Source organism: Cordyceps javanica, chromosome 6 (assembly GCF_051103115.1).
Source record: "Cordyceps javanica chromosome 6, complete sequence".
NCBI classification, from domain to species: Eukaryota; Fungi; Ascomycota; class Sordariomycetes; order Hypocreales; family Cordycipitaceae; genus Cordyceps; species Cordyceps javanica.
The window spans coordinates 1,391,740-1,418,526 of record NC_139300.1 but is presented as its reverse complement, the minus strand read 5'-3'; the positions used below and the strand labels follow the sequence as shown (position 1 = coordinate 1,418,526).

The following is a 26,787-nucleotide window of genomic DNA, read 5'->3' as shown; positions in this document are numbered from 1 at the left end:
TTTTTCCTTCTTTTCTTTCCTTTTCTGCCGTCGATCCACCAGGCATTGCGTGGCCCTTGCCGCTTTGGTAGAGCGCGCCGCCGCCGCCCCCCGCCCATCCAACTCGTGCGAAGCCTACTATTACGTGCCTACTGATACTTACCAGCGTGATACCACGATGAGGCTGAGATCAAACACCCTGAAGTTGGCCGTGGCCTCTTTGGTCCCGGGTCCCACGAGAATCCTCCCCCCCCCTGCTCTTTTTCTCTGTTATATTACTGCCCACATTCGCCGTGAAACTTCTTTGCGCCTTCTTTCTGTTGTAGTTTCTTGTTCTTGCAATCAGTCTCTTTCTCCGTCCAAAAGCAACGCCCCCCGCATATACACTTTTTACATATCCAGTCGTTTCCCTTGCCATTCTGTTCCATTCTGAATCTCGGAAAAAAAAGTAGCATCAAGACCTCTTTCTTCTTGCTCTACCGTAGCGACGACGCGCAGCCGCACCACACCACGCTGGCTGCCTCCCAGGCCGCCTGCTCGCAAACCACCGTCCTCCCTCTACGATGAACCGCCGACGTCGATTCCTCTATGTCATTGTCTTCGTCTCGGTCGTCGTATCCGTCATTTACAGCTCGTACGAGAGCGTAGGCCGCTTCCTGCGCCTGTTCGTGCCGCATTCGGGCTACCCTCTGAGTCAAGACCAAGCGCTGGCACGTCTCAGGGTGCAGAAGCAGCAGCCCAAGAACGTGCCGCGCATCATCCACCAGGTCCTTCACAACTGGCGGCGTTTGGGGAACGAGTCGAACCCGCTCCCGGAGTGGGAGGCGCAGCGCCAGTCGTGCAGGGACACGAATCCGGACTGGGAATACAAGGTGCGCAGGTGTCAGGCGCCAGCAATCTTGAGGTCGTCTCTCTCGCTAATGTTGGTGACGCTACTTATAGTTGTGGACAGAGGACGAGTCACGAAACTTTATCCGAAATGAATATCCCTGGTTCATAGAAACATACGAAAACTTTAGGTATCCCATCCAAAGGGAGCACACGGTTCGATACTTTATATTACGACATTATGGCGGCATCTACATTGACCTAGACTTTGTAAGTTGGCGCAACCGACCTGCTCCTCGTCTCAACCAATTGATCATCATTTGACACGTGCTTCCGCCTTCACAGGGCTGCGTCCACAGTCTCGAAAGCCTACGGCCGTACCCAGCCTTCATCGCCGACCACCGCCGCGGGACGCTGAGCGACAAGGTCCTCGGCGGCGCCCCCAACCACCCGTTCTGGGTCGACGTCACCGAGACCATCCCCCGGTACTCGCACTGGTACCCCTTCCGGTTCCTGACCGTCCTGTACGGCACCGGCCGCTGGTTCCTCACCGCCGCCTGGGACCGCTGGCACTGGGAGAACTGCCAGCAGACGCTGTTCCGCTACGGCAGGGCGTCCGACTGGCTCACCCGCCTCTCCATGCCGCGGTGGCGCGGCGCGCCCGAGTGGTCCCTCTTCAGCAGCTACCGCGGCGGCAGGGCCGACACCTGGCCCGTCGACATCTTCGTCTTTGGCAGGAAGCACTGGGTCGTGTCCATTGTCAGCGGCGTCGTGGGCTGCGCCATTGGCATCTACCTCGGCGTCAAGCTGTTCCGGAGGAGGTGCGCGCGCCGACGGAGGGGCTACAGGCCGGTTTCCGTTTCAGCGAATCGGGTGTAGTCTACCATATATAAAATTTTGCATGTTAGCGATCTTGAGCATTTGAGCGATTCAATTCCATATTCAAATTTCCGTCCGCGTTGCCGTGTCTCCAGAGCTCACCACAAAAAAAAAAGGCTGTTGAAAAGAAGAAAGGGCAAGGTAAAATACGCTAAACCGGATATCAGTCAGAGATTATTTGCCCCGACCAAAAAAAAAAACAAGTGAGATGGGTCTTGAGAAAGAGAATAAGACGTTGCTGAGAATGAGACAAGAGAGAGTAGGACAACCTCCACATTCCAACACCACACGTTTTGCATGTACAGCTTCTACGCAGTTACACCAACAGGCTGTGAAATATCAGCATATTGCCTAAATCGGCACTCTTCAGCTAGGGCAATCCCCCCTCTTGCCTGGTATTGGCCAGCCCTACAGCGCCAAGAGTTTGGTTCTCTTTAGTGGCGGCGCCGCAGCTCCGCAGCTTCCGATCATGCCGGTCTCACTCGCCGGCGAACCGAGAGCCCCTACCCGCCAATGAGGGGGAATTTGGCATGGCCCTGCTGATATCGAACGCGACCATTCACGTTACACGCTTTCGTTGTCTCGAGCTCTTGGGCCTCCTGCTGTGTGGGAATGGGTGCGGGATGACTTGGAGACGTGCCCTAATTCACCGAGAACCACGTATCAGATATGTGAGCCACCAGTTGCTCTCTATTTTTTACTTGCAAACCAAAGATTTTGCCCATTTTCGGGTCAAACGGATTTGATATAGCAAGACTCTCTGTGTCTTTTTTTCGTTGTGATTTTTGGCCGTAGAGTGCCCTTTCTGCTCAGGACCGACTCGGGCAGACAGTCAACTCCGGCCCATCCGAGAGCGCCGCTAGTGATGCGACGACCAGTACAGTAGCGCAATTTATGCGAATTCCTAGTATGATAATGAAGGAAAGATGGAGTTCGATGTGAGATTCGATTCATTTTCCTCATAATCTCGTCGTGGGCCATGAGGATGTTGGTTGAACATGTACCAAGCGCAGGCAGTTGTAACCCTTTGGCGCCGTCTCGATGCGAGCGCGTCATCATGCGCTTTCTTGGATTAGACACCAATAATGGGACTGCAATTGATGTTCGTAAATTGAGTGCCTAATTTCATTGTTAGTATCCTCGTTGAAAGCATCGCGGCGGTGCGTGGACCAAAGTCATACTGGCGCAGGTTTTGTCGGGTCAGACATACTGGTCAAAAGCGCACAACTTTCCACTCAAAACATCATGACTATGGGGAAATTACAAAAGTGCTTGTCAAGGTGCCATCATTAAGGCGATATCTCAGCAGTAGGAGGAGAAAGTATGTTATGTTCGTAGCCTGTCTAGGCACTTGAGCATCACCTGGATAGCTTCCAGTGGAAGTGCCCACTGGCGGCTCTGCACTACTGGGCTCCAATTCGACTGGAGAAGCTGCAGCGGGCGATTATGCCGTCGTGAATGGCATAAGCGATCTTCCTTCACTACTCGGGCAACTGGCAAATACAAGCCCGTCGAATTGCCACCTTGGTGATGCCTTTGTCGCTAGCAGCCCTATCAAGGGTATTGGCGGGTCTTTGGGGAGATGTGAAGATCCGAATTCTCTTCAATATTCATCGGGATTGCTGAATTGCGGTAGCCGAGATGTTACCTCTGAGCTTCTCTACGTCGTTGTTGACTGAAGGCAGGCACCTAAAACAGAGATGCGTCAACTGATGGTATTCGAATACACTAGACAGTATGTATATGCCTATCGGTAACTAGTGAACTGGTCGCTTTTGCTTGGTTGAGCAGCCTGTCGTACGGATCACTTCGAGCTAGCTTTCAGATGCGACAGGCCGAGAGCTTGCACCTGTGCTCTCACCCTCATGCCACGGACATTATCTGTCCGATCTTGACCCAGGGACATGGTTTAGTTTTCTGTCTTTACTTTGCCGAAAACTAAGATTATATCTTGTTAAAAGTCACCAAACTGAGATGTTGTTTGAAGAAAGGCAACAGAGCTCGGTCATCCAGCAGGTGTATATCGACAATAGTCGAGCTCATGTCCTTGTGCGAAGCCTTCCGATGACTACTCTAGGTTAACATTAGCCAATGCAATTCCAACAATTTAATTTCTTTTACTATAAAATGCTCTTTTATTGGTCCTCCACTTCAGTCTAGCACGCTCAAGGCACACGGGGAAGCTGGGTTTTAGCGCCCGTCGCTGGGCTCCACCGCCCTGTCCGATCGCCGGCGACATTTCAGTCAGAATCTCAAAGTCATACCTACACCGTGTCTCTGATTTATTCACATAGCTCCGCGCACATTTACCAGAAATACTCGTCTTTTCCCCCCCCCTCTTCACATACCCTCCACAGCCTACGTTGTATATCTCAGGTCTGGTTATTTTATCAATTGGAACCCGCGCAGCTCGCCGCCACTTCAGTCTGTCCTCCGCCACCCAACACCTCTGTGCCAAAGAAAATAAAACCATGAATGCCTCTCCCGCTCTGCGCAGCGTCGCTCGTGGCGCCGCACACCGCCTGCAGCAGCGCCCGTATTCCTCGTCGTCGTCGTCATCGTCGTCGGTGCCCAGGCATCTCATGTCGATTGCCGACCTCACGCCTGCCGAGTTTGCCAATCTCGTCCGCAACGGCGCCGCGCATAAGGCCCAGGTCAAGTCGGGAGCGGCGCCGGCCACGCTCCGCGACGGCCTGGCGGGCCAGACGGTGGCCATGATGTTCAGCAAGCGCAGCACCCGCACGCGCGTGTCCACGGAGGCGGCCGTCACGATGCTGGGCGGGCATCCCATGTTTCTCGGCAAGGACGACATTCAACTAGGTGTACGTACTCAACCGCCCGCACACCGAAGCAGGTCGTTTGTTTGCTAACGAATCATTTGGGGTACAGGTGAATGAGTCTCTGTTCGACACAGCCAAGGTCATCTCGTCCATGACTTCCTGCATGGTCGCTCGTGTCGGCCCGCACTCCGACGTGACGGGCCTGGCTGACGGCTCGAGCGTGCCTGTCATCAACGCCCTCTCGGAGGACTTCCACCCCTTGCAGACGATTGCCGATTTCTTGACGATCCACGAGGCATTCCCGTCGTCGACGAGCGCCACGTCTGGCGGCAGCCTCGGCGTCGAGGGCCTCAAGGTCGCCTGGGTCGGCGACTGCAACAATGTGCTGTTTGACCTGGCCATTGGCTGCGTCAAGATGGGCGTAGATATTGCCGTCGCCGCGCCCGCGGGGTACGGCATCCCGGACACCATGAGGGCCGTCATCCACGCCGCCGCCCGGGGCGTCTCTTCGCCCGGTACGCTGATGGAGACGACGGTGCCGGAGCAGGCCATCAAGGACGCCGACGTGCTGGTGACGGATACCTGGGTCTCCATGGGCCAGGAGAGCGAGACCAAGGCGCGCCTCGAGTCCTTTGCCGGGTACCAAATCACAAATGACTTGGCCAAGCGCGGCGGCGCCAAGGAGGGCTGGAAATTCATGCACTGCCTGCCACGACACCAAGAGGAGGTCGCCGACGAGGTCTTCTACAGCCCGAGGTCTCTCGTGTTCCCCGAAGCCGAGAACCGACTCTGGGCTGCTATCGGTAAGTGCTTCATGGCATCCATCGCTGGCCCTGAGCTTATTAACAATTTTTCAAGCTGCGCTAGAGGGTTTTGTCGTCAACAAAGGAAAATTTTGATAGCTGCATTGACTGGACTTTTGGTACATGGCGAATCAAGTAAAAGCAATGAATATTCTCAAATTTGCATTTTTAAACAAGATCTAGATAGAGACCAGTATAGTGGTAACAAAAAAGCTATCAAATCCAACCGAGTACGCCATTATCCACATGGCTGTGCACGCCACTGTTATGCAACTCCGGGGTCGTCTCGGCTAGCCGGGAGGGAGCTGGCTGGCGTCGACAATCTCGTCAGCCTCGAGGGTCAGCTGCTCCTCATTGGGGCCCTTGAGGGGGGATCGGGGCAGGGCCATGAGACCGGTGCGGGCAGACTCGAGGATGCCGAATGGAGCAACGAGCTTGAGGAAGGAGTCGATTCTGGAGGGCTTGGCGGAACTATTCACAATGATGGTAAGCAAGGGTTGTTGCATTTGACTGAGACTCGGGAACGACTTACACTTCGACGATGCAGCTGACAGTACTAATGTCGAGCACCTTGCCGCCGAACTGGTGAGTAAAGTAGGTGATGGTCTTGAGATGCTCGTGCTTGTGACGGAGGGCTTCCGAGGCGGCGAGCTTGCTGGGATGGAAATCACGAGCGGCGCTCTCCTCGAGCGTCTGCTGGTTCTCGTGGTTGAGCTCGGGGTCGGCGGCCGCCGCCTCGGGGTCGCCGGTGGTGATCTCGCGGTGGTGGGCGAGCAGCTCCTCAAAGTACTCGGGGCCGAGGATGTTGATCTTGGCGAGGAGCAGCTCGCGCTGGACGAGGGCGGCGCTGGAGTAGTCGAGGACGGCCCAGACGGGGACGAGGTCCTCGAGCTGGCGGCGGGCCTGCTCGACGACGCCGTCCTGGCCCGTGAGGACAATGGTCATGCGGGAGAGGTCCTCGACCTCGGTGTTGCAGACGACGAGCGAGTCAATGTTGAAGCCGCGCGCGGCCAGGATGCCCGACAGGCGGGACAGCACACCGGGCTCGTTCTGGACGAGGCAGTTGAGGATGTGGCGCTTGGGGGGCGCCATGCTGGGCGTGGGCGTCTCGTACAGAATGTTGGACACGGCCGCCTGGGCGGACCACGAGGGCGGCGCCTCGGTCAGAGGAAGCGGCGCGGAGCGGCGTCGCAGCGCCTTGTAGGCAATGGCCGAGGTCGACGAGCTGCTCGACGAGTTGAAACGGGCGGCGGCTGGGAGGGCGGTGGTGCGCGCCGAAGCGGCCCATCGGAGCGGCGCTCCAAAGGATCGCAAGGCGGCCATTGATCCTTTCTTCTTTTTGCTTCCCAAACGGGCAATGAGGCGGTGAAATGGGAAAGGGGGAGAATGAGGAAGGGATGGAGGGGGGATGCGAGAGCAAAGGGGTTGGGATGGTGGTGTTGGCTCTGCAATTGATAATGGACGAGGAAGAAGTCGAGATTGAGTCAAGGCGGGTTCTACGAAAAAACGGATGGCGGAGAGCTATCGGAGGGCTAGCGGAGCGGGTATCATTCAGTAAAGGCCAAGGCTAATAAAATTTCTAGTTAGAGTGGTAGGTGGTCTCCAGTGCTTCGAGGACAACTGTATGAAAGACATTGACCCTTCGCTCAACAGACGGGGCCTAGAAATGTGTGCATTTTCCTTGAAGGTGAGCTCTGTGATTTATTACTATTAATTGATTTCCTGATGAAGAAAAAAAGTGTAAACTCTCACCAAAATCATGATTGTACGCTCAGTCAACCAAGTAACTTGACCAGCTACTCCGAGACCGCAGGACACTCGACAGGGGGGTGGGGAAAATCAGTCTGGGGCAGTTCCCGCCGATTGCTTGGTGCTGGTCAGTGGTGACTTGCCAATAATTGGTGCTGGTGCCCTGCTGATATGTACTACTTGTCAGTAATACTGATCCTGATGCTACCCCACAACAGTCACTCTCACTCACTCGACAACTCTCGGAACCAAGGTTTAATCCGGCTCCGTCGCGAAACATAGCATCACCTGCAACCGTTGCACAGAATGACCAATAAAAGTTGATTCGGCCACGCTCTTGCTTTTCCCTCCTGCCATAAGTAGCTACAACGCATCTACTTGTGTGTAGACTTTCTTCTTGTTGCTACGACTTTGTTCTTGTTCTCATCGTCGCACTTCTTTTCGCACATACTTTTTGTTATTCCACAGTCGTTACATAATCTTCCATCACACGACCGACCACGCACTCCCATCCGGCAGCCATGGCCGACGCAGAGCCGCGCAAGCGTTCCCGCTTCGATCAAAAGGAACCCGAACCCAAGAGAGCCTCGCGGTTCGACCGCCGCTCCCGCTCCCCCTCGAATCGAACCTCGGAGACTAGAGAGCGCAGCCCGATTGGCAACAGCGAAAGCGCCGTCGACCCAGCCGCCGCTGCTGGTAGGTAGCATCCGGCTTCATGCACGCTGCCGATCCGCGGACCGGTTCGCCCTACTGATCATCCTCCAAAAGTACTAACCTGTGTGCTTCTACAGCTGCCGCCGCCGCCAAAATCAACGCGCAGCTGCAGGCTCGCAAAGGCATTCAACACGTCGACGTTCCTCCCATCCAAGGCGCCACAAGCAATGGCACGCCCGAGGCCAGCTCAACCGCCCCCGAGGGAGGAAAAGGCGCACCGGGCGCCCCGGGTGAGATGTATGTCTCAGATGGCGACTACATTCAAGATATCGAGGTCAACGATTTGCGCAATCGTTACATGCTCATGAAGGCACAGACTCAACAATCGGTAAGTCAACGTCACCTCTCAGTCGCACGGTGCGATTGTTGCGCTAACATGCTTTGTAGATTCAGAAAGAAACAGGGGCTGGTAATGGATTCTTGCGGCCCATCTCTTTCGATATCGACCTACTAATGCTGTTTAGATCTCACTGTTCGGGGCAAATACTATCCCAACAAGAGCATGGCTACCGCAGCTGTAAGCATTTGAAGCATCTACGCGTTTGCCGGCGCTAACTGTATAGGAACCTCCCCTGTATCTCCACATCACTGCCAGGACGAAAGAGGTTCTGGAAGCTGCTGTGGCCAAAGTCAACGAGTTGATCGAGCAGGAGCTTCCCCAGCTTGTGGACGAACGCAGATTCAAGCGTCGCGAGAGAGAGCAGCCAGAGAATGAGGACAATAGCCGAGTAAGAAAGCCAGCGCCGCCAACTGTTCAACTGATGCTAACATCTCGCAGCGCAACAAGTGGCCAGAAGAGAGCATTCCCGTCGGTCTGGAGCCTGTCCCTGGCTTCAACCTTCGAGCCCAGATTGTCGGTGCAGGTGGCTCCTATGTTAAGCACATTCAGCAAGAAACGGGGTGCCGTGTCCAGATCAAAGGTCGTGGCTCAGGGTACATTGAACGAGACACTAACCAAGAAAGTGACGATGAGATGTTTCTTCACGTTGCGTGAGTTACAATTTTCCCTTTCCTTCTGTCGTCTATTGCTAATCAACCTCTCTCAACAGCGGCCCCGATCTGGTCATGGTAGAAAAGGCAAGAGACCTTTGCAAAGACTTGATTGAAAATGTTCGTGAGCAGTACGAAGAGTTCAGGAGCCGCCCTCCGCGCCACCATGGTGAAAGAGGTGGTTACGGCGACCGTGGTTACGGTGGCGACAGGCGCGGCGGCTACAACGACCGCGGTGGTGACCACTACAGTGGTCGGGGCGGCGGCGGCGGCGGTGACTCCTACTCCGGCTACGGCAGGCAAAACTCGGATGGTGGCTCTAGAAACGCCCCCGCCAGTACAGACAGCTCGGCCAACGCCGATTATAACGCGCAGTACGCACAGTACTACGCACAGGCGGCTGCTAACGGTCAAGATCCTTATGCTGCCTATGGAGGCTACGCCAAGTAAGACCAAAAACTTGTGGTGAAAGTGACGAACCGTTGCTAACAGAACTTAGCTATGTCGCCATGTACCAGCAGTACTACGCGCAGTATCAGCAAGGACAGCCCGGCGCTGCTCAATCGCCAGCCCAGGCCCCCGGCGCGTCAGCATCACCGCCCCCTCCTCCAAGCGACTCTGCTCCTCCCCCTCCTCCTCCTTCCAACGCCGCTCCTCCACCACCGCCCTCTGCATCACCTCCTGGTGCTCCCGGTGGCTACAGTGCTGTCAGTAGATAAACTCCCTGTAGTGATATTTTTTATCCCAAGGCCTCGACTAACTGAATGACAGGTCCCGCCACCTCCCGGTCTGTAAATGAGACCGACATTTTGAAAAAAGGACTGCACTTGGTTATGTAACATGATTTTCGATACCTTTTTTGCTCACTGACTTTTGCGGTATTGCGTGCCATTGACTTTTAGGGTCAGAAGCCCAGACACATTCGTTGGCGCGTCTCTAGGCAAGGAGAAGAAGAGAAAGAAAGAGAATAAAGATGTCCATCGTCGCGAGCCACGAGCTCATGATCTAAGTATTGCAAAGAAGAAGAATTGTGGCGCGATCGAACTAATACCAATCATGCGCAGTGCGCTGCAGATATATACTTTTTTTATTCGATTCCTTTGAGATGCTGAATTTTAACAGGCCTCAATCCAGAGAGAGAGAAAAAATAACAAGCTCGGGCAATCAGTCGGTCGAGAATTTTTGCGTTATTCTTGCTAATATCGGCAGGTTCTCAAATGAGTAGCTGCCACACACGCAGGGCTGAAACTGCTTCAGTGAAAGAAGAGAAATGTTAGATTGCACTGACAACAAACTGTAGATTCATCGTCTCCTATCCTGCTTTCCTACCTAGACCACAAGTGTTATCGCCCGTCGCTGTCATGTAGCCCGCACGTCTGATGCGATGGCTCTGCTGTAATGGCAATGCCTTGCGGTCAGGGCCCGCTCAGGGTACCCCATAAAGCTTGACAGACCCAGGGTCGATCAACTAGGTTGATCTTGCCGGTAGCCCAATCGTGCTACTTCGAGGCATGTTCCAATCAAGGATGCCGTTTCTAGGGAGGGCGCATGATAGTAACGTAGAGCTCTGCGTCTGCATTTGACAAGGTTGCATGGCAGTAGAGCTCGAATCGGTGCAAGCCGACCAAGTAGTCGGCGGACGATGATGTGTATATTCTGACTCTAGTTGATTCTACATTGATCACTTCTCTGCTTGCTTTTCCAGCAAGGTTGCCGTCACTTTGCCGCTTGCTGCTGTGCCCTGCGACGGGCTATGAATATTTCTCTTCCGGCAATTTTCTCTTCTTGCTCGAATGGGGCACATGTTCTTGCAGTCCGGCAACTCATTTTTTATACCCTCCAAATGGTGCGTCGTATGAAACGAAGAAATACTGCTTTGTCTTTGCCTGATAGTGTGAAGGCTGGAGAATTGAATGTCCTTTGGGCGAGAAGGGGACGTATTCCCATCCATTCCCCTATATGTCCAGGGGAGAACACACTGAGGTATCGAGTCGACTCTCTCGACATGGATTTCTTACCCCAATGCTTTCCGGCTAGTTGTTTTCTTGTCAGAGAATCTGTAGGCGGTGCGAGCCGAGAAGCGCAGTCATGTCAATTGGCAAGGCCAAAGAAGACTCGAACTCGCGATACATGATTGACGAATGTAAAGTTCAGCGAGACCTGTGCTAGGCAACCAAAATGAGATTAAGAATAGTCTAGCACTTGGAACGTACTTGCATATCTATTCATTTATTTTCGACTGGAGATGCAGCATTGCGTCAGCAATCATCAATCCATGTACTGGATCTTGGCGGTCGTTGCGGCACGACCCCAGCGGCCCACTTGGCTTCAGAAGCTCCCACGTCGTCGCTCGACAGCTACACGCTTTCAACATATCCAAAACACGGAACTGCATGTGAATGGTGACCGCGCGGGACGCAAGCCACAGCCAGCCATGAGTCACCAAAGATATTTGTCTCACGACCCTATCAAGGAACCTCATTCAGTATCCGTCAAAGTCCTCCGGTAACGTTTTTCCCCGCACCCAAGCTCTCATCACAGAACTCCTCGAGCTGCTGCTCCCCTCTCGCAAACCGGATTCGTCTCCTTCCCAGCCGCACGTCCCTCTCGCTAACGACTCGTCCGCTTCCTCCACACAGTCTGTCATGTCCCTCTCTCGTGTCGCAGTATCCGGTCGAGCCGCCATTTCAGGGGCCCGGCACGCAGCCCGCACCGCTCCCCGGATCCCTCGCCTACCGACCCTACAACAGCGGCAGCAGCAGCGCTGCGGCGCCGGTTCCTCTGACAAACCCATCCCCGTTCCTTCTCAGCCCTATCCTCAACCTGCCCGTGTCGTTTGGCTCGGCGTACGTCGGCGAGACGTTTAGCTGCACGCTGTGCGCCAACAATGATCTCCCTACCGGCGGCGACGATGACGACGACGACAACAACAACAACAACAACAACAACAACAATCTCGAGGGCGGCGGCGCGACGACCACCAAAAAGATACGAGACGTCCGCATCGAGGCCGAGATGAAGACACCCGGGCTGGGCAAAGCCCAAAGGCTGGAGCTCAGTCCGGCCACCCCCGCGGCGGGGGAGCACCGCGGCGGCGGCGACGACGACAAAGACGGCGACGGCGACGCCAAACCCTCGGGTAGTAGTAGTAGTGCGGCCTCGGGCGGCGGCGCGGACCTGGCGCCGGGCGGAACCCTGCAAAAGGTGGTCTCGTTTGACCTCAAGGAGGAGGGCAACCACGTGCTCGCCGTGACGGTGAGCTACTACGAGGCGACCGAGACGAGCGGCCGCACGCGCACCTTTCGGAAGCTGTACCAGTTCATCTGCAAGCCGTCGCTAATTGTACGCACCAAAGTCGGCGTACTGGAGGAACCGTCCCCCGCGTCCTCGTTGTCGCGGAGCAAGGGTCGGCAGCACAAGGCAGGGCCGCTGCGGCCGCTGCGGCGCTGGGTCCTGGAGGCGCAGCTCGAAAACTGCAGCGACGACACCATGCAGCTCGACCGGGTCGTCGTCGAGCCCGAGCCGGGCCTGACGTACCGCGACTGCAACAGCTGGGTGGTGACGGGCGGCGCGTCGTCAGTGTCGTCGTCGTCGGCGGCGGCGGCGGCCCAGAAGCCGGTTCTGCGCCCCGGCGAGGTCGAGCAGGTGTGCTTCGTGGTCGAGGCGCTGTCGCGGGCCGCGCAGGTCGCGCGGGGCGTCGACGAAGAGGACGCCGTCGACGTCGTGGCCAGGGCCGAGGCGGCCGGCGCCGGCGCCGGGCCGGACGCGCGCGTCGTTTTCGGCGTCTTGGGTATCGGCTGGCGCGGCGAGATGGGCAGTCGCGGGTACCTGTCGACGGGAAAGCTGGGCACGCGGGTCGTGCGGTGAGTAAATGTTTCGACACCGGGAGCCGTGCTCGATGTGAATGAAGAGGAGAGAAATGGGTGTTGAATTGTACTGAACAGTGGCACTGGCTGGCTAAACTAAACGCAGTCTTGGTTTTCTCTTCTACGCCACTGTCCCCCCCCCCCGTGTGGTGTCACAATGTTGAAGGCAGATCAAAGACATCCAATGCTCACTCGGTCTGTCGACCGGTGCTCCGTCGCCATCCGGCGCTGGCATATCTACATTCTCTCTTCCGTCTACAGGCACAACGCACAGAACGATTGCCCCCCCCCCTCTTTCCCAGCTACTTTGGTGAATCGTGAGCCTCGAGCCGGAAACATCACCGGCTGCTTACGACTAAGAGAGCCCAAGAAACCCCCCACTCCCAACTTTTATCCAAAAGCAAGGGGTTCTGCTGCACGCGCCTTGGTGTACAAGCTGGACGGCCTCTTGGGAATAAGTCAGTTCGACCGGAATTGAAACCTGACAGTCCCAAAATCACAGGGTCTGACACAGGCTCAGGGACAAGAGACAAGTCGGGTCCCTCCGCCACGAGTCCAGTTGCTTTTATTTTTGTCCAACACGCTTTGCAAAATTTGGCCCACTACAGCAGCCCCGACAAGCGACGTCGTACAGCCACTGGGCCGACCAAAGCCCTGGTGATTGTGCGCTGCTGCTAGCGTTCTTGTTGTCGTTGTCTTTTTATCTTTATTTCTCTTTTTTGGCTTCAAGCGTCGCCGGCCGGCACAGAGCTCGCCTAGTACAGGGGGGGGGGGGAGTGTCGCTGCCAGTGACGGCAAGATCACATCATTAGCTCGGCTCTCAAAAGCCCCGCGCGATTTGGCCAGTATTTGTACAATGACAGGACTATGGACAAGTTCTGGCTAGAATGGACCAAATGGGCCAAAGAGGGAGGATATAAAAGCCCATGTCGAACCGAAATGGGTCATGGAGAGAGGCGTGATGGGTGATGGGTGACGGGTGACGCGGCAACGATGCAGCCAGTGACAGTGATACACAATCCCGCACCGATAATATTGATCACGTCCCAGTTCCATGCCGCCCCCTACTTGTTTGCGCGATTAAACTTCTTCTCCATATCACCCATAAGTATCACATAGTTGCGCTCATCTACATACCGCGGAATGCAATGCACCTCAGGCGGAGCTGAAAGAGACTGGTGGCCGGGTTTGACGACTCTTGGGCCAAGGACTTCAACGCTCAACCCCAGGATATAGCAGCCAATTCTACAAGATGCCTTTGGTCCTGTCCAAGTAGCGCTCCGGCACGTTTTCCCACAAACCTCACCTCTCCCCCCCTAGCAAGACCACGACCACAACTACTCCAAGGCATAATCACAAAGGCATGAAATAAAACCATCGGTAGCAGGTCATTTCTGCCGTTACGTGTCAGAGTGTGGTGACCTGATAGCGATGCAATAGCAAGCCATGTGCCAACGACCAAAAAAAAAGTTTTCTGAAGGAGATCAAGGCGGTGACTTTATATGACAAGAGAGGACCATTAGTAAGTAGCCTGTAGGGACGGCCGGGAACTGCACAGCAATGTCGCGAGTACTTCTGTTCCCAACTACTTAACAAGAGCCGTGGTCTTGGGGGGAAAGTAGGTCGATGTGAAACACAGAGCCGTCGGCAGTCCCCTATCATATATGATCACTGCACCGGGGTTGTTGCAGGCTCACATGCATCCCTGGAGATTGCGCTGTTAGACGGGGGTGGCTTGCTCTCTGCGTTCAGTAGGAGGAACAATGGAGCAGTTTCGTGTGTGAGCTACTATATGCTGCGGCAAGAAGAATAAAACGAAGCAGATCTAGATATGATAGTCTCGTGGGTAGGAAAGACTGCCAGTATGCAGCGAGTGACGCAGGGCGCTACTTACCTACTACCAGTACAGCTGAGTCGAGACGTAGAAGCTGTGTCGGTGGATAGTTGATGGAGGCACAGACCGTGCATGAGTGCTTAATATGGGGAACATCATACCATGAAGCGCATTTTGCATGTATAACTTAAATCTGCGTGATTTGGCGGTGAGTGGTGATGCAAATCTTTCGATTGCGGAGCGAATTTGTCGATCTCGTTAGGCGTCGACGGACCTGACCACGCCCGCCTTTGTCGGGTTGTACTCCACCCCTTACTCAGTACAGTGTCGATGCGCCGAACCATTGAGTTGTTTCAAGTAGAGGACGGAGGCGCTGAAAGGGCAATGGGATCTCTTTGTTGAGACTGGTTTGTCGTCCTGGGCCACCTACCGAAATCAGTTAGTGCATGTGCGGATTAGGGATCGTTGGCGAATCTCGGCGACCCCATCGGTATCAGTACATTGATCGTCGGCCATGTTGCCGCTTGCCTCGGCAACGAAGCAGAATTCCTGCGTAAAGTTTCAGTCACGATACCGCGAATTATTACACCGTCACGTTTCACCTCTATGCTCCTTGAATCCTCTCATTTGCCCTTTTTACTCACAGCGTTGCAATATTACTGCTACATGTTGCATGTCTGAGGAGCAGCCTGATGAATGTGCCGGGTACAGCGTCGATGGTACTTCCTTGTCGTTGTGGCCGAATTGACGGCCGAATCGAAGACGCGCGGCTCCAGCAGACAGAGAGTCAGGTCCGAGGTGAACTGAGGCACTCTGAGCCGACAAATATGGGATTGTGTGGCACCATTGATACCCTTTTGACCGTATACGTAGTTGACATTCATCAAGCAGAGTTGCCTTCGCCGCGTGTCGTATCCCACCCCATTGTGGCTTGATGATCCATAATGGCTGGCTTGGAGGCGCGTTTTGGGGTTCGTTATCCAACCAGTGGCGGGCGCGAAAGATAATGCCGAGTAGACAAGTCAGTGGAGAGACGGGAAGGCTCCCCAGTTCCCACGCGATTCTAGGATGGGAATGTTGATTTGCGCCCAAAGTTGGTGGGTGAGGGTTAAACGTAAGTAGTGCGCAACGCATCTCGCTCCGAGGAATGAAGGGTAGCAACCAGGTAGCACTCTGTCAGCGAGGCGCGCTATATTTCCAACATACACACCAAGATCGACAGGGTCGTCTCTAAGGATTCGCAGGGACAAGATTACGGTTTAAAAAAAAGCCTTGCTCCGTGTCTTGCACCCATGTAATATGATATCACAAGCAACCTGCGGATATCTTATTTCCTGAACCTTTTGTGAACAAACTCGCGATCACGGTTACAGGATTGCGCCGCGTACGAGACAGAACTTAGTGATTGACTCGTTGCTGCTGGGAAACGGGGCGACGTTGGAACATGTGCCAGACAAAGGCAGAGAAGCAAAGACGGAAAAGAAGAAGAAGAAAATATCGATCGTATCAGTATCATGTTGTCAGGCAGGACCTGGGTGTGGGCATGGCTCTGCAGGGTTGCATCGGGCTGTTTATGTGAAACAGGCATTCAGGCCCCGCTTGGCACGTCTGACGCAGGAACACGCCAGCTGTAAGAGGACAGAATTGGTTCGACTAGCGAGGACTCCTGGACGCGTGTTGGAGCTTGGCAACTTGGCAGCGGTGGCAGCGGCTAGCGACATGGCAACATGGGTAGGTGGTTTTGGAGACCCCTGACTTGTGCATGGTGCTAGACCAAGGAAAGCCTGTTTCTCGCAAGGACGAGACGAACTTGTGGTGGTGCGGGCGGTGGTGGCTGCTCTGTGTCGATGGCTGCTGCGTGGTGTTTCGGCAGCCAACCGGTGGCCATGTTTACTGATGCTGGGCTCGCGGTCGCGGCCGCGTTTTGCAACGTGTTCCGGTCCAGCTTCTCTCTTGGAGCCGTCGAATCCCCGAACGGTCCAGCGTCCAGCTGGGCAATGCAGTCCCGTCCGAGACAGCACAGCGTGTCTGTCGGATGGATCTGTGGCGCCGGCTCGGCGGTGGGTTTTGGGCATGCTCCATTTGCCAGCATGGGGAAAGTGCAATACGGAAGGAATACGGAGCCGTGTCATTGTGCCCTGCGTTGATTGACACGTTCCTTTCCATGGTGGCTGCATCATTTGTATTCTCGTTGTTACTGATAAGGTGGCGGCGGGTCGATGGCCAGTGGCGTTACGGCTGCCACAGTCTGTTCATTGTTTATTAGCAACACGATGCCTCGGACTCTCCGACTCAAACGCGCGTTTGGGAGGGACCAAAGCTCACAGCAGCAGGTGACGGAATTTTCAGAAATGACGTCGGGGCGGGCTACTGAGATGCTAGATGGCTAATTTAGCCCAGGCATGGTCCAGAGGCTCCAGAGGCTCCAGAGGCCCCAGAAGGCCCCAGAACAGACCCCGAGAGCGCGGCGCGGTTGGATGAAATATGGTGAGCGATGGGATGGAACAGAGCAAAGTTGGGATGGCGGCCTTTTTTTCGGTGGACTGGCAACTGGGAGCGTGGGAGCCATGGAGCCAGGCAGGGAGCCAGGGAGCGTGGGAATCTCAGGGTGCGGAGCGGGTCTCGGCACCAACAGGTTATGCGGGCTGTGCTTGGTGGAGGTGAGCATCAGGTACCGACGAGTCGACGCCTGCTTGCTTCCTTGCTTGCGTTGCCTGCACTTGAAATGCCCTGACTTGCCTACCGATACAGGTGATGGCTTGGTGGCGCTTCGTGTCCGTTCCGCGTTTGCGCTCTGTACTCTGGCGGTACAGATGAGAAATGTTGGCTACAAATTATTACCCGGTAAGGAGGAGAAGCGCAGGTACAGATTGCTCAGTAACTTGCAGAATACGGTACTCCGTAGCGCTCTGGGTATGTGTTAGTACTTCGGAGCAGTAGGTCCTTTCCTAGGTACATAGGTAGGTTACCTGGGTCGGTGCCGAGGGGCCCACCAACAGACACATGGGTATCGAAATACAGGGGGTCTAAGGCATGATACAGGTCTCTCCCCTCACTGATCAGACCCGAAATAGCAGCCCCAGCCGCCTGTGGCTGCCTGTAAAAAAAGATAATTTGTTAGCATTACTGGTACTATTAAAAAAATGCCCCGCTACCAGCTCTTGTCCGCAGCCCACTGAATCCTCCGCCGTGATCCTGTACTCAGTAGCATCACCAACCATCAGGCTTCAGAGTAGAGGCACCACAACAGGTAAGTACAGATTACACTACACCAGGTTTCGGATCGGCACCATCACCACCACCACCACCACCTTCACCAGCTCCATCTTCCACGTCAATGCAAGCCTCAACTACCTAGGCCAGTTGTTAGCGCCTCCCCGGCCTGTCGCCCAAAAGGGGTTTACTAGGATTCGCCTCCAGTGAACATCTGCCATCTCTCAATCCTCAGGTACCCGTGCGACCTTGGCCTTGGCTTGGCCTCACACTCCCACAAGTCCCTGGACTGAGCTGACGGTGACTGACTGCAAACACCCGCGTCTCTAACTTGGGTACCTCGTCCACTAGCCTATGCTCCTCCGCCTCGATCCTCCGGTCCTCATCTTCTTCATCATTACTATTTTTTTTCTCACTTTTGCTTGCTTCATGCCCCATCTGGTTCACGTTTCTGGTTCTCTTTTTGTTTCTTTTTTTTTTCCTTTTTTTTTACAACTCTCCGAACCACTGCCGCTGCTCCTCTAGCTGCAGCCACGACGCGCGCCGTCAACTTTAAAGCTCGCCGCTAACCCACTCAAACGAAACCTGGAAACCTCTTGTCCGCCCCTCCCCCTCGGGCCCCTTCCCCCCTGTCCCGCCTCTCTCAGCCTTTGACCTGCATTTGATGGCCTGGCCCTGTATGCTCCTACCAAGACCGACCCGTTTCGCCTCCATCACCTTCGTATGACAACCCGACTTGAGATATTCTTGAGCTCTCATCCTCATCTTCGCCTTCAATCTTTCCGTCTACTCTGTCCCTTTTCCAAAATTCTCCCGCTGGTCGGTCGCCAAGCCTTACGCCCTCACTCTTCTCTCACCGACCCCGTCCTGCTTCCCCGACCGTCGTCTGCCTCTCCGATCGGTCCATCATCCGCTTCCTCAACGAACCTGATTCAACAATACTTCATAGAGAGTCGCTCAACAGCTTCCTTCTTCGTCGGAGAGCTCCTCCACTCGCGCCACGTGGCCCAACGGCCGAATTTTCATCCTCTTGCTACCTCGAGCCAGCGCACACTGACATGCAATGGACTCCTCTTCGGTTCCTCTGGCTCACTACTTCTGGATCGCCGGCGTAGAGTCCATAACCTACGAAGATGCTCCTCAACCGGTCTTGCCCGTTGATGACACCATTGCCGAGGATGGTGAGCCTGACAACGGCGTGATCGTCAACGGTCAACATAGGGCTAATGCAGCCCGCCACTCGCGCCAAAACTCGGCCAACCGTCTCTCAAAAATTTCCATCGATGCCCGTTCCACAGCCAGTACGCTCGATGACCTCGACGGCACTCACAGCAATCGCAGCAGTGCGACGATCCGTCCAAGCAGTAAATTGCCTTCTGCTGCAAATGTTGCCAATGCTGCGGCAACGCCCGAGGACGACCCGTCGCCCGCTTTCCGCATGGGCGACGTCGATTTTGACAGAGCCTTGCTGAAATTCGCTGCTGAGCGGGAAAACTTTCTTGAGGATCTCTCATTCACTGCCGGTGCCAGGGTCCAGGCACGAGCTCCCATGGTCAATCCTCGGGCCGAACGCATCAAGGCCGATGAAGTTCCCAGCGGCCGAATGAGCCCGCTACGCAGCCTGAAAGGCAGTATTCGCCGAAAGATAAGCTTTAGAGAGATGACCAGCACGAAACGACAGTCCAACATTAACAGGTCTAGCAATCTCAATGGAGCTGGTTCGTCTCCCTCTCTGGTCTGCGCCGAAATAATATCACTAACAAGCCCTTAGCTTCTGTCCGTACTGCCAAGCGCCTCAGCAATTACAATTCCGTCATCCCCACGCCCGAGCCACTCAATGCTGACCCCGATATGCACCCGCTCAAGCGCCGATTTGAACCTGTCCTGCTGGACCGATATCCCCCTAAGAGTGCCACCGAAGAGGTTCCGCGACGAGGTCGATTCCCGGATTATGTGCCCATGTTCGCCTTCCCCAACGATATACAGATTGTTTCCTCGGACGAACGGCCACGCTCAACATGGCACGGCTTTACCATGACTGCTGAAGACAGCAGCAAACTATACGGCATTTCCATTATCATTTGGACGGCCTTGTCTGCCGATGTGGCCGACGAGGTGGAGATGAAATGCGAGCAGTGGCGCCAGAGCCACATGTCAAACGAAGAACGTGAGCTTGCCGCGAGCTTGGGTGTCAGGCTAGCGGGTGAGCGCACGCATCTTTCACAGCTTCTTTCAAAGCTGCCCACGATACCCTCCGGCTCCGCTGCTCGCGATAGGCTTGAAGATGAAATCAGTACGGTCGAGGAGAAGATTGCCCTCATGACGGACATGCTGCGTCCACTTCGCCACGGAGCTGCGTCCAAGATTGAAGGACTAACGGCTGGTGAGAGTGGGTTGTGGATTCCTCGCGCCTATGGTGTCTTGGGTAAAGACGCTGCCAATATGTCTTTCTGGAAGGAATGGCTCAAGGCAATTGTCGTACCCATGACGGACGGCGCTGTACTCCGAGTACCGCCAAGCTCGCCCAGGGTCGGTCGCTGGCAGCCGCTCGAGCGTTACATTGTCAACATGTGCACCGAGGCGTTTAGCCCTCTTGGGTCCAAAACACAGGTCGAATTGGGTATTCGAGAACTGAAGCTTTATGCCCGCAAAGAGGCCACCAACGAGATTCCTGGCTCCCGAACCATTGACTTGTACGCTCTGTTCCGCTGCTTGTCATTAGAGAATATTGTCGCTCTCTATGAATACGCCATGGCCGAATCTCGCATCATTTTCCTTTCCTCGCACACCAGCATGCTGCATTTGGCCTGCCACGCTTTGGTCAATCTGCTGTACCCTCTGAAGTGGGCTAGCATCTTTATTCCCATCCTTCCCGCCCGACTTATTTCAGCTCTCGAGGCGCCTTGCCCATATATCGTTGGTGTCGAGCGACGATACGACCGCATTGACCTACCTGACGACGACTACGTTTTGGTCGACCTCGACAAAGATACTATCGACGCCACGTCGCAACCGCACCGACTGCCTCGCCAACAACGACGAAAGCTCACGTCGCTCCTCCAGGTTGCCGCTCCGCACCGAATTCGCTATGGAGTCGTTGAAGGCCCGCCGCCATACGCCGTCGAGTCATTCCCATACGATGCCTTTTCGACCGAGAACGGATCCATCTTCAACTCACGAGCTAGCGAAAGCATGTTGGGCAAGTGGGTGTCTCAAAACTCATCGAGCTTTGGCGAGCCTCCAGCGGATGCCACCCTTCAGCCTCCTGTGTTCAATGCATTTACAGAAGCCGTCACTGACGGCGGCAAATCGGACCGTCCGGGCACGAGCAAGTCGAGCCGGACGAGTCCCAAATCTTCTGTGTCGCCCGATTCTACTCACTTCCCGCCTCTTCCCTCGACACCGACGACACCAATCTCTAGAAGCGACTCTGGTTTCGCGTTGACAGCAACCTTGCGAGAGAAGCGCTCTGGCCATTTTGGCGAAGAAAAGATGCGACGAAGCTCTTCGTTCGGCATGGATAAGTTCCAGCCGATGCACCGACCCAGCAACGCTTTCTTGAATGGCCATCAGCAGAATTTCAGCATTTCGGGAATATCCATTGACTCGCAGGCGACCGGATACGGTGGCGGCGGTGGCGGTTATGCACCGTCGACTTATGCGCAGTCTACGCTGGCAGCCTCCACCATTATGCCCAGCATGCAGATTCAGCCTGTCCGCAACACCGAGACGACGGTGTGGGTAGAAGGACACTGCTTTAACTTGGATCGCAAGGATGGTAATTCGACGTGCACCATCTGTGCTGAAAAGGCGGACGCTGAGGGCATGTATCACTGCTCCGCGTGCAAAACCATTTCGCATGGTCGCTGCCTGGGCGTCGCTTCACTTGTCTGCCCTCAGGCGTTTCACTCTGACCGCGTCCGCGCCGCTTTTGTCCGCTGCCAAGCCAGCTTGCTCTACACGTATCGCAAGCATCTGGGCCGGCCGTCGAAACAGCAACGCTCCAACGGCCAGATGTACGCCTTTGACATGGATGGGTTTATTAAGAGTCTCCCACATGAGCAGCAAGACTACGCCGTCATGATGCGCGACACGCAGCTCTTTAATGAGTTTATCCACGAACGGGAGCTGACGGCACCGACCGAGCCGTCGATTCGACTTTTTGACGAAGTCATCATGGCCAAGAAGGCGCGTGGCCGTCCCGGTCTTTCGTCTGGCCTGTCGACGCTGTCGCGCCTTTCTTCCATCCGGGTCTCCCACGGGGCCTCCGCCAATGCGTTTGGTCTCGCCCCGCCGCGTGGCGCAAGCAAGCCACCGAGTTATCTCAACGACACATCCGACCACATCTGGCGGACCGCAGCAGTCCCCGTGCCCAAGGGCAACTTTACGGGGGAGTACCGCTCAGTTGTAACACGAGTACCCGCCCGTCTGGATCGTACCCTGATGCGAGAGCCCCGTGCGATCCAAGGCGTGCCACGAGCGGAGCAACGTGGCTCGCGAGGCCTTGTACGAAAGCAAGTCGCCAGCATGCTGGGCACCACGCCGCCGCCTTGATTGGCGTGCAAGGGCACACAGCCTCGCCTTTTTTCTTTTTCTTGTTGTATAGTGTGAAGCTCTGAACAAAGCAAGAATTACTATCGGGGAACGATGTACCGGATCAAATGTATCCAAACCATCAGTACAGAAACTAGAGGTGCGCATGAACGCTACTGTATATTACTTTATCACAAGGGAGGTTAAAAAAGTTTGCTCTTTTTTTCTTCATTTCTTATTGTGTGTTAGTCTATCTTATTTTTTTTTCTTTTCTCGATTCGTTGTATTTGGCTTTCGGTTGTTTTCGGTTGTTTTCGGTTGTTGTTGTTTTTTTTTTTCCTTCTTTTTTTTTTCTTTGCCCTCTCTCTCCCTCTCTCTCTCTATTATTTTTTGATCCGGCGACTTCAATCAGTACACGGAAAGTCGGCCTCGCATATATATGTTTGCTACCTAAGCGGTAAAAGTATGGTTTGCAACAGGGGAGAAGAGGAGCACTGTCAGAGACATATGAGGGGCAAGTAAATTTGGACATGTGGGTGAAACAGCACCCGTCAATTACAGAGGATTCAATTCGTACTTTTTGGGGAGTTCTCGGTCAAATGATAATACAATTGAGCTTTCTTTTCATCAAGTGCTTCAACTTCTTCAAGTGCATAAATGTGTCGAGTGATGTACAATTGTTTCGTTAATGGGCTAAATAGCAAAGCTGGTGTAAGTGGTCCTGCCGACAAAGTAGCAAACGTCATATAGAGTGCATCAGCAAGTGGCCCGCCACAATAAAAACTAACAAGATGCTGGAAGCAAATCAATCTCAAGTCATAACAAGATGAATGCGGCAATATTTGCTCCAAGCGGGTATAATGGTATGCTCTCCTCAGTCCGGTTCCCTCTCCTCCCCTCCCTCCCGACGTCCAGGCCATTTCAGCCCGGCGTCTGTCCGCAAGCTGGGCCTCCTTCACACCGTCATAAAGGAGTCATGCTCCCAACCGACATCCTTCAAAATCTGAGCGGCCAAATTGCGGTACGACATGTGCCCATTCGCCAAGTGTTTGACGTGGTGGTTCTCAACACCACCAGCACCTTGAATCTCCTGCAGCCCGGCAATTCCAGAGTGGGTGTTTGAGGTTCGATATAGAAAGCCAAGGAGGTAATCTTGTTCCGTATATGCGTTGATCAAACGACCCGAGACTACACTCTTCATAGCCATCCATACCTTGCTATCTGACGGGGCAGGGGTACCCATCATGACGACGGAATCAACCAGGCCAAACTGACGACGCTCGGCAAGAACCATGAGGCACATGTATATCGCTCTTGCGGCAAGGCTATAGCCTACAAGAGATACTGAGCGCTCTCCGTGGAACTTGTGGCGTACAATGGCATCAGCAAGCAGAGTTCCCAGCTTTTCAGCACGAACCATGCCGAGACTCCAGGGATTGTCAATGATCTTGCTGATCTTGAGCAAGGGCTCTGGCCACTTCGAGTTCAGTAGGCAATGGAAGACTGTAGTACCGTAAGGATATGCCACGTTTTGAAAAGGTACAAACCTACTTGAGTCCTTTCGGATCTGCTCCCTAGCGGCAAGCCACGCACTACTGCCAACAACAGTCTCGAGAGCATTACCAAGGCTTGCCACGGTCGCAAGGTCCCATTGCACCACGTACACTTCTGTTTCCTGACTCAGGGAACTCCAGGGGGTGGTGACGACATCACCCTTGAGCATGAACCCCCCCAGCGCAATGACGATGCGCAGTCGTCGGTCCGCGGGCAACGGCTGCCTAGGATCTATGTACTTGAGATCTCCAGATTTCGTAACGGACAAGAAGGAAAAGTCCTGGATCTCGCGGAGGAAGCCTTCTACCATCTTCTCAACCGGTTTAGCTGGGTTCATACCAAACAGCGAGCCCATTAGCAGGCCGTTTTCTGACATGATACCCAGAAGAGCCGCGGCAACCGATGTTGTCAGGCCACTACCCTCACAGCCAACACCAACGCCGACAAGAGCTCTGGCAAGACCAGTACTGCCCATGCTGGTCGCACCTAGGCTGAACTTCCATCTTTTGGAGAGCTTATTCTCTTCCTTTTGTGCCGCTGCCTTTTCCGGGCTGACTTCCATGGCGGCGGCCGCAAGACCTTTGGCTATTCGTATTTCGTCCTGGTTGTGCAACTTGAGGGGCAGATTTAAGGAGGAAGTCAGGTTGACAAGGAGTAGGCGTGCATTTGCATTATAGTCATGAAGGGACAACACGACTAACAGCATAATGTGCAGGAGCAATTTCCGCCTCTCATACGGCAACGGCCACAGATTATTCGGCACAGCGGGATAAAGCCGGACAAGAATGGGATCGACATGAGAGATTGGCGTTTGAGGAAAGGCTGTGATTGAGCAAGTTAGTCGAGATTGAAACGCAAAGGTGATTCCAATAAGCGGAGCTTTTACCATTGGGCACAACGGTGTTATGAGTGCTGGAAGTAGCTCCACGAATACTCTGTGGCTTTCCCGCACGCCCAGAACGACTTGCACGCCCGCGAGGTGCTCCCCGGGCGCCGCCTCGCCCACGACTTCGACGGGCAAAGTCATCTTCCGTAGTGGTCACAGCCAGGTCTCGAAGGCGCTGGACAACAGAGGCCTGCCACTTGCGGAAGAATGCAACAGCCTCGTTTCTCAGCTCTTGCAACTGTGGCGGAGTCCCCTTGTCCTGATCTTTCTGAGCCGTAGAAAGCTTCCTCGCCGCAGATATGACGGGTTTGTTGGCAAAAGATCTTGGAGGTGCCGCATTTTCCTTGTCGTTGCTTTCTTGTTCGCGGAGAGCGAGAGCCAGCCAATTGCGATCCGGGCCTTCACCTTCCATGAGGGGAATCTGGGGAGAATCGAAGAGGCCGTTGATATCGCGAAACATCTTTTCAGTGATGGCGGTGACGAGAAGAACCAGATCTGACTTTTCGGTGCTAGAAATTATGCCTGTGAGATCAACGTTGCGCCGTGGAGGGGCGCTGCCTCCTCGCCCTCCACGTGCCATTTTTTGTCTGGATGTCTATGAGATCCAGCTTGACAGCATATGAGAGGGGAGGCACCAACTCTGGGGTGCCGAGTGATGGAACGGTCTCTGTCGTCAAATGCAAACAAATAAGAGACTAGACGTATGGTGATGGTGTTTGCAGAGCCTTGTGCAGTCTGCCACATGCAGATGTAAGTGCAGGCTACGGCTGTGTAGGAAAAGGCGGCAAAGGATCGAACTAAATAAGATGGCTGTGCAATATTGTATCCGATGTGCAACGTGGGTTTTCAAGATACAAACAGCGATCTCGCCAGGTGATGAAACTGCGTGCGACTGTTGTACGGTTCGTGCGAGCCCAGTGGCGATACACGAGTGTTAATGTACAGGCCGGTTGGTGGACGGCGAGGCCGGGGGTCGGCGTCGAGAATTGAAGAAAAAGAAGAGACAGTCGGGAACGATGGAAGTCTGGGCAAAAGAGCAGACGGGTCGCAGCAGGACAACATAAAGTGAAGAGAAAAAGAAACAAGACGAGAAGAAAACGAGTCGTGGTGGACGTGCAGATATTGAGGCGTTGGGCCAAAAAAAAATGCCTGCCACCTGCCACAAGAGTGATTGCCAAGTGTCACGGCAGCTGGCAACAACACGAGCGGCAGCTTAGGTGCCCAACAAATGAAGACGGGAATGACATGGGGATGAAAGATTAATGGTGCTCGCTCTCCAGGAGGAGGAGGAGGGGGCAAGGACGACGAGCGAGAAGGGAAAGCAAGGTAGCAGCGAGCGCCTGGGGGTTTCCTCTGTCCTTTTCTTTTGTTTTGATTTGCCTTTGTATTTCTACCAGTACATCTATGCGCCATTATATCCCTATATATATATATACAAAAAAAAAACAAACAGGGCTGCCGCAAGAGCCCGATATGGAAAGTCGGGTCTATGCACATCACACTCCCGTCTACTTTGTCTCACACACAGGGCCGGAAGGGAAAAAGAAAGGGACAAGACTTGATGAAGATGAAATAAAAGAAGAGCGGATGGAGGAGAAGAAACAAAGGGGAGGAGGAATAAAGAAAGAAAAGGGAAACAGGAGAGGAGGCGGCGGGGTGGCTTGTTTTTTGGGGGCAAAAGGGCGATCTGATGGATGCCCGTTTGAACAAAACGGGTAGACATGAGAGTAACAAGGGACCAAACTAGCATGTAGCGTACCAGTAGCCGAGAAACGATGGGACTTTTTCTTAACTACCTAATCAAGAAAAAAGCATCAAAATAAAAATAAATTAACAAAGTAGCAGCCTCGGCAAGCCCAACACGCACCAGGGGGGAGATTGGAGCTGACGGGAGGCTGCACAGCAACGTCATTGGCTTTTTTCATTGTTTGCATCCCCCCCCCCCCCTTCTCCCTCTACCCTGCGCCCGCGTACAGAAAGCAACCAGATTTGGCTCGATCAAAGGGAGGACGAGCAAGCAAAGAAGAAACGTCCTCATTCCTCCTCGGTAACGTTTCCCATGAACCTCTGTTTCACTCTGCTCTTGCCTTCCTTCCTCCCTCTTCTTCGTCGGCTCGGTATGTGATGCTGCCTGCCGAAGGCTTGCTCATACAAACAGAGATGACTGACTGAGTTATGC

The 26,787-nt window shown here is 54.4% G+C and overlaps 7 protein-coding genes across 7 annotated transcripts; 5 read left to right on the top strand and 2 right to left on the bottom strand.

Moving 5' to 3' along the window:
• Positions 1 to 542: 542 nt before the first annotated feature.
• V2A60_008874 (glycosyltransferase family 32 protein) lies at positions 543 to 1,686 on the top strand (the record flags this gene model as incomplete). The annotated part of the gene is made up of 3 exons (XM_083260144.1): positions 543 to 851; positions 922 to 1,077; positions 1,153 to 1,686. The coding sequence occupies 3 exons, from the start codon at positions 543 to 545 to the stop codon at positions 1,684 to 1,686; spliced, it is 999 nt and encodes a 332-aa protein (XP_083116270.1).
• Positions 1,687 to 4,157: 2,471 nt separating this feature from the next.
• Positions 4,158 to 5,365, top strand: V2A60_008873 (ornithine carbamoyltransferase; the record flags this gene model as incomplete). The annotated part of the gene is made up of 3 exons (XM_083260143.1): positions 4,158 to 4,508; positions 4,576 to 5,269; positions 5,325 to 5,365. 3 exons carry the CDS (start codon positions 4,158 to 4,160, stop codon positions 5,363 to 5,365), a joined length of 1,086 nt encoding a protein of 361 aa, XP_083116269.1.
• A 194-nt stretch (positions 5,366 to 5,559) lies between these two features.
• Positions 5,560 to 6,592, bottom strand: V2A60_008872 (acetolactate synthase regulatory subunit; the record flags this gene model as incomplete). Its single annotated transcript, XM_083260142.1, has 2 exons — positions 5,560 to 5,740; positions 5,802 to 6,592. 2 exons carry the CDS (start codon positions 6,590 to 6,592, stop codon positions 5,560 to 5,562), a joined length of 972 nt encoding a protein of 323 aa, XP_083116268.1.
• Positions 6,593 to 7,539: 947 nt separating this feature from the next.
• V2A60_008871 (KH domain-containing protein) lies at positions 7,540 to 9,517 on the top strand (the record flags this gene model as incomplete). Its single annotated transcript, XM_083260141.1, has 9 exons — positions 7,540 to 7,714; positions 7,810 to 8,060; positions 8,120 to 8,141; positions 8,197 to 8,249; positions 8,296 to 8,460; positions 8,511 to 8,722; positions 8,782 to 9,168; positions 9,222 to 9,429; positions 9,494 to 9,517. The coding sequence occupies 9 exons, from the start codon at positions 7,540 to 7,542 to the stop codon at positions 9,515 to 9,517; spliced, it is 1,497 nt and encodes a 498-aa protein (XP_083116267.1).
• Positions 9,518 to 11,156: 1,639 nt separating this feature from the next.
• On the top strand, positions 11,157 to 12,589 carry V2A60_008870 (trafficking protein particle complex subunit 13; the record flags this gene model as incomplete). Its single annotated transcript, XM_083260140.1, has 2 exons — positions 11,157 to 11,227; positions 11,362 to 12,589. The coding sequence occupies 2 exons, from the start codon at positions 11,157 to 11,159 to the stop codon at positions 12,587 to 12,589; spliced, it is 1,299 nt and encodes a 432-aa protein (XP_083116266.1).
• A 6,109-nt stretch (positions 12,590 to 18,698) lies between these two features.
• Positions 18,699 to 22,189, top strand: V2A60_008869 (AEX-3 domain-containing protein; the record flags this gene model as incomplete). Its single annotated transcript, XM_083260139.1, has 2 exons — positions 18,699 to 19,353; positions 19,407 to 22,189. The coding sequence occupies 2 exons, from the start codon at positions 18,699 to 18,701 to the stop codon at positions 22,187 to 22,189; spliced, it is 3,438 nt and encodes a 1,145-aa protein (XP_083116265.1).
• A 934-nt stretch (positions 22,190 to 23,123) lies between these two features.
• V2A60_008868 (uncharacterized protein) lies at positions 23,124 to 25,188 on the bottom strand (the record flags this gene model as incomplete). Its single annotated transcript, XM_083260138.1, has 3 exons — positions 23,124 to 23,638; positions 23,720 to 24,544; positions 24,609 to 25,188. The coding sequence occupies 3 exons, from the start codon at positions 25,186 to 25,188 to the stop codon at positions 23,124 to 23,126; spliced, it is 1,920 nt and encodes a 639-aa protein (XP_083116264.1).
• Between the last annotated feature and the right edge of the window lie 1,599 nt (positions 25,189 to 26,787).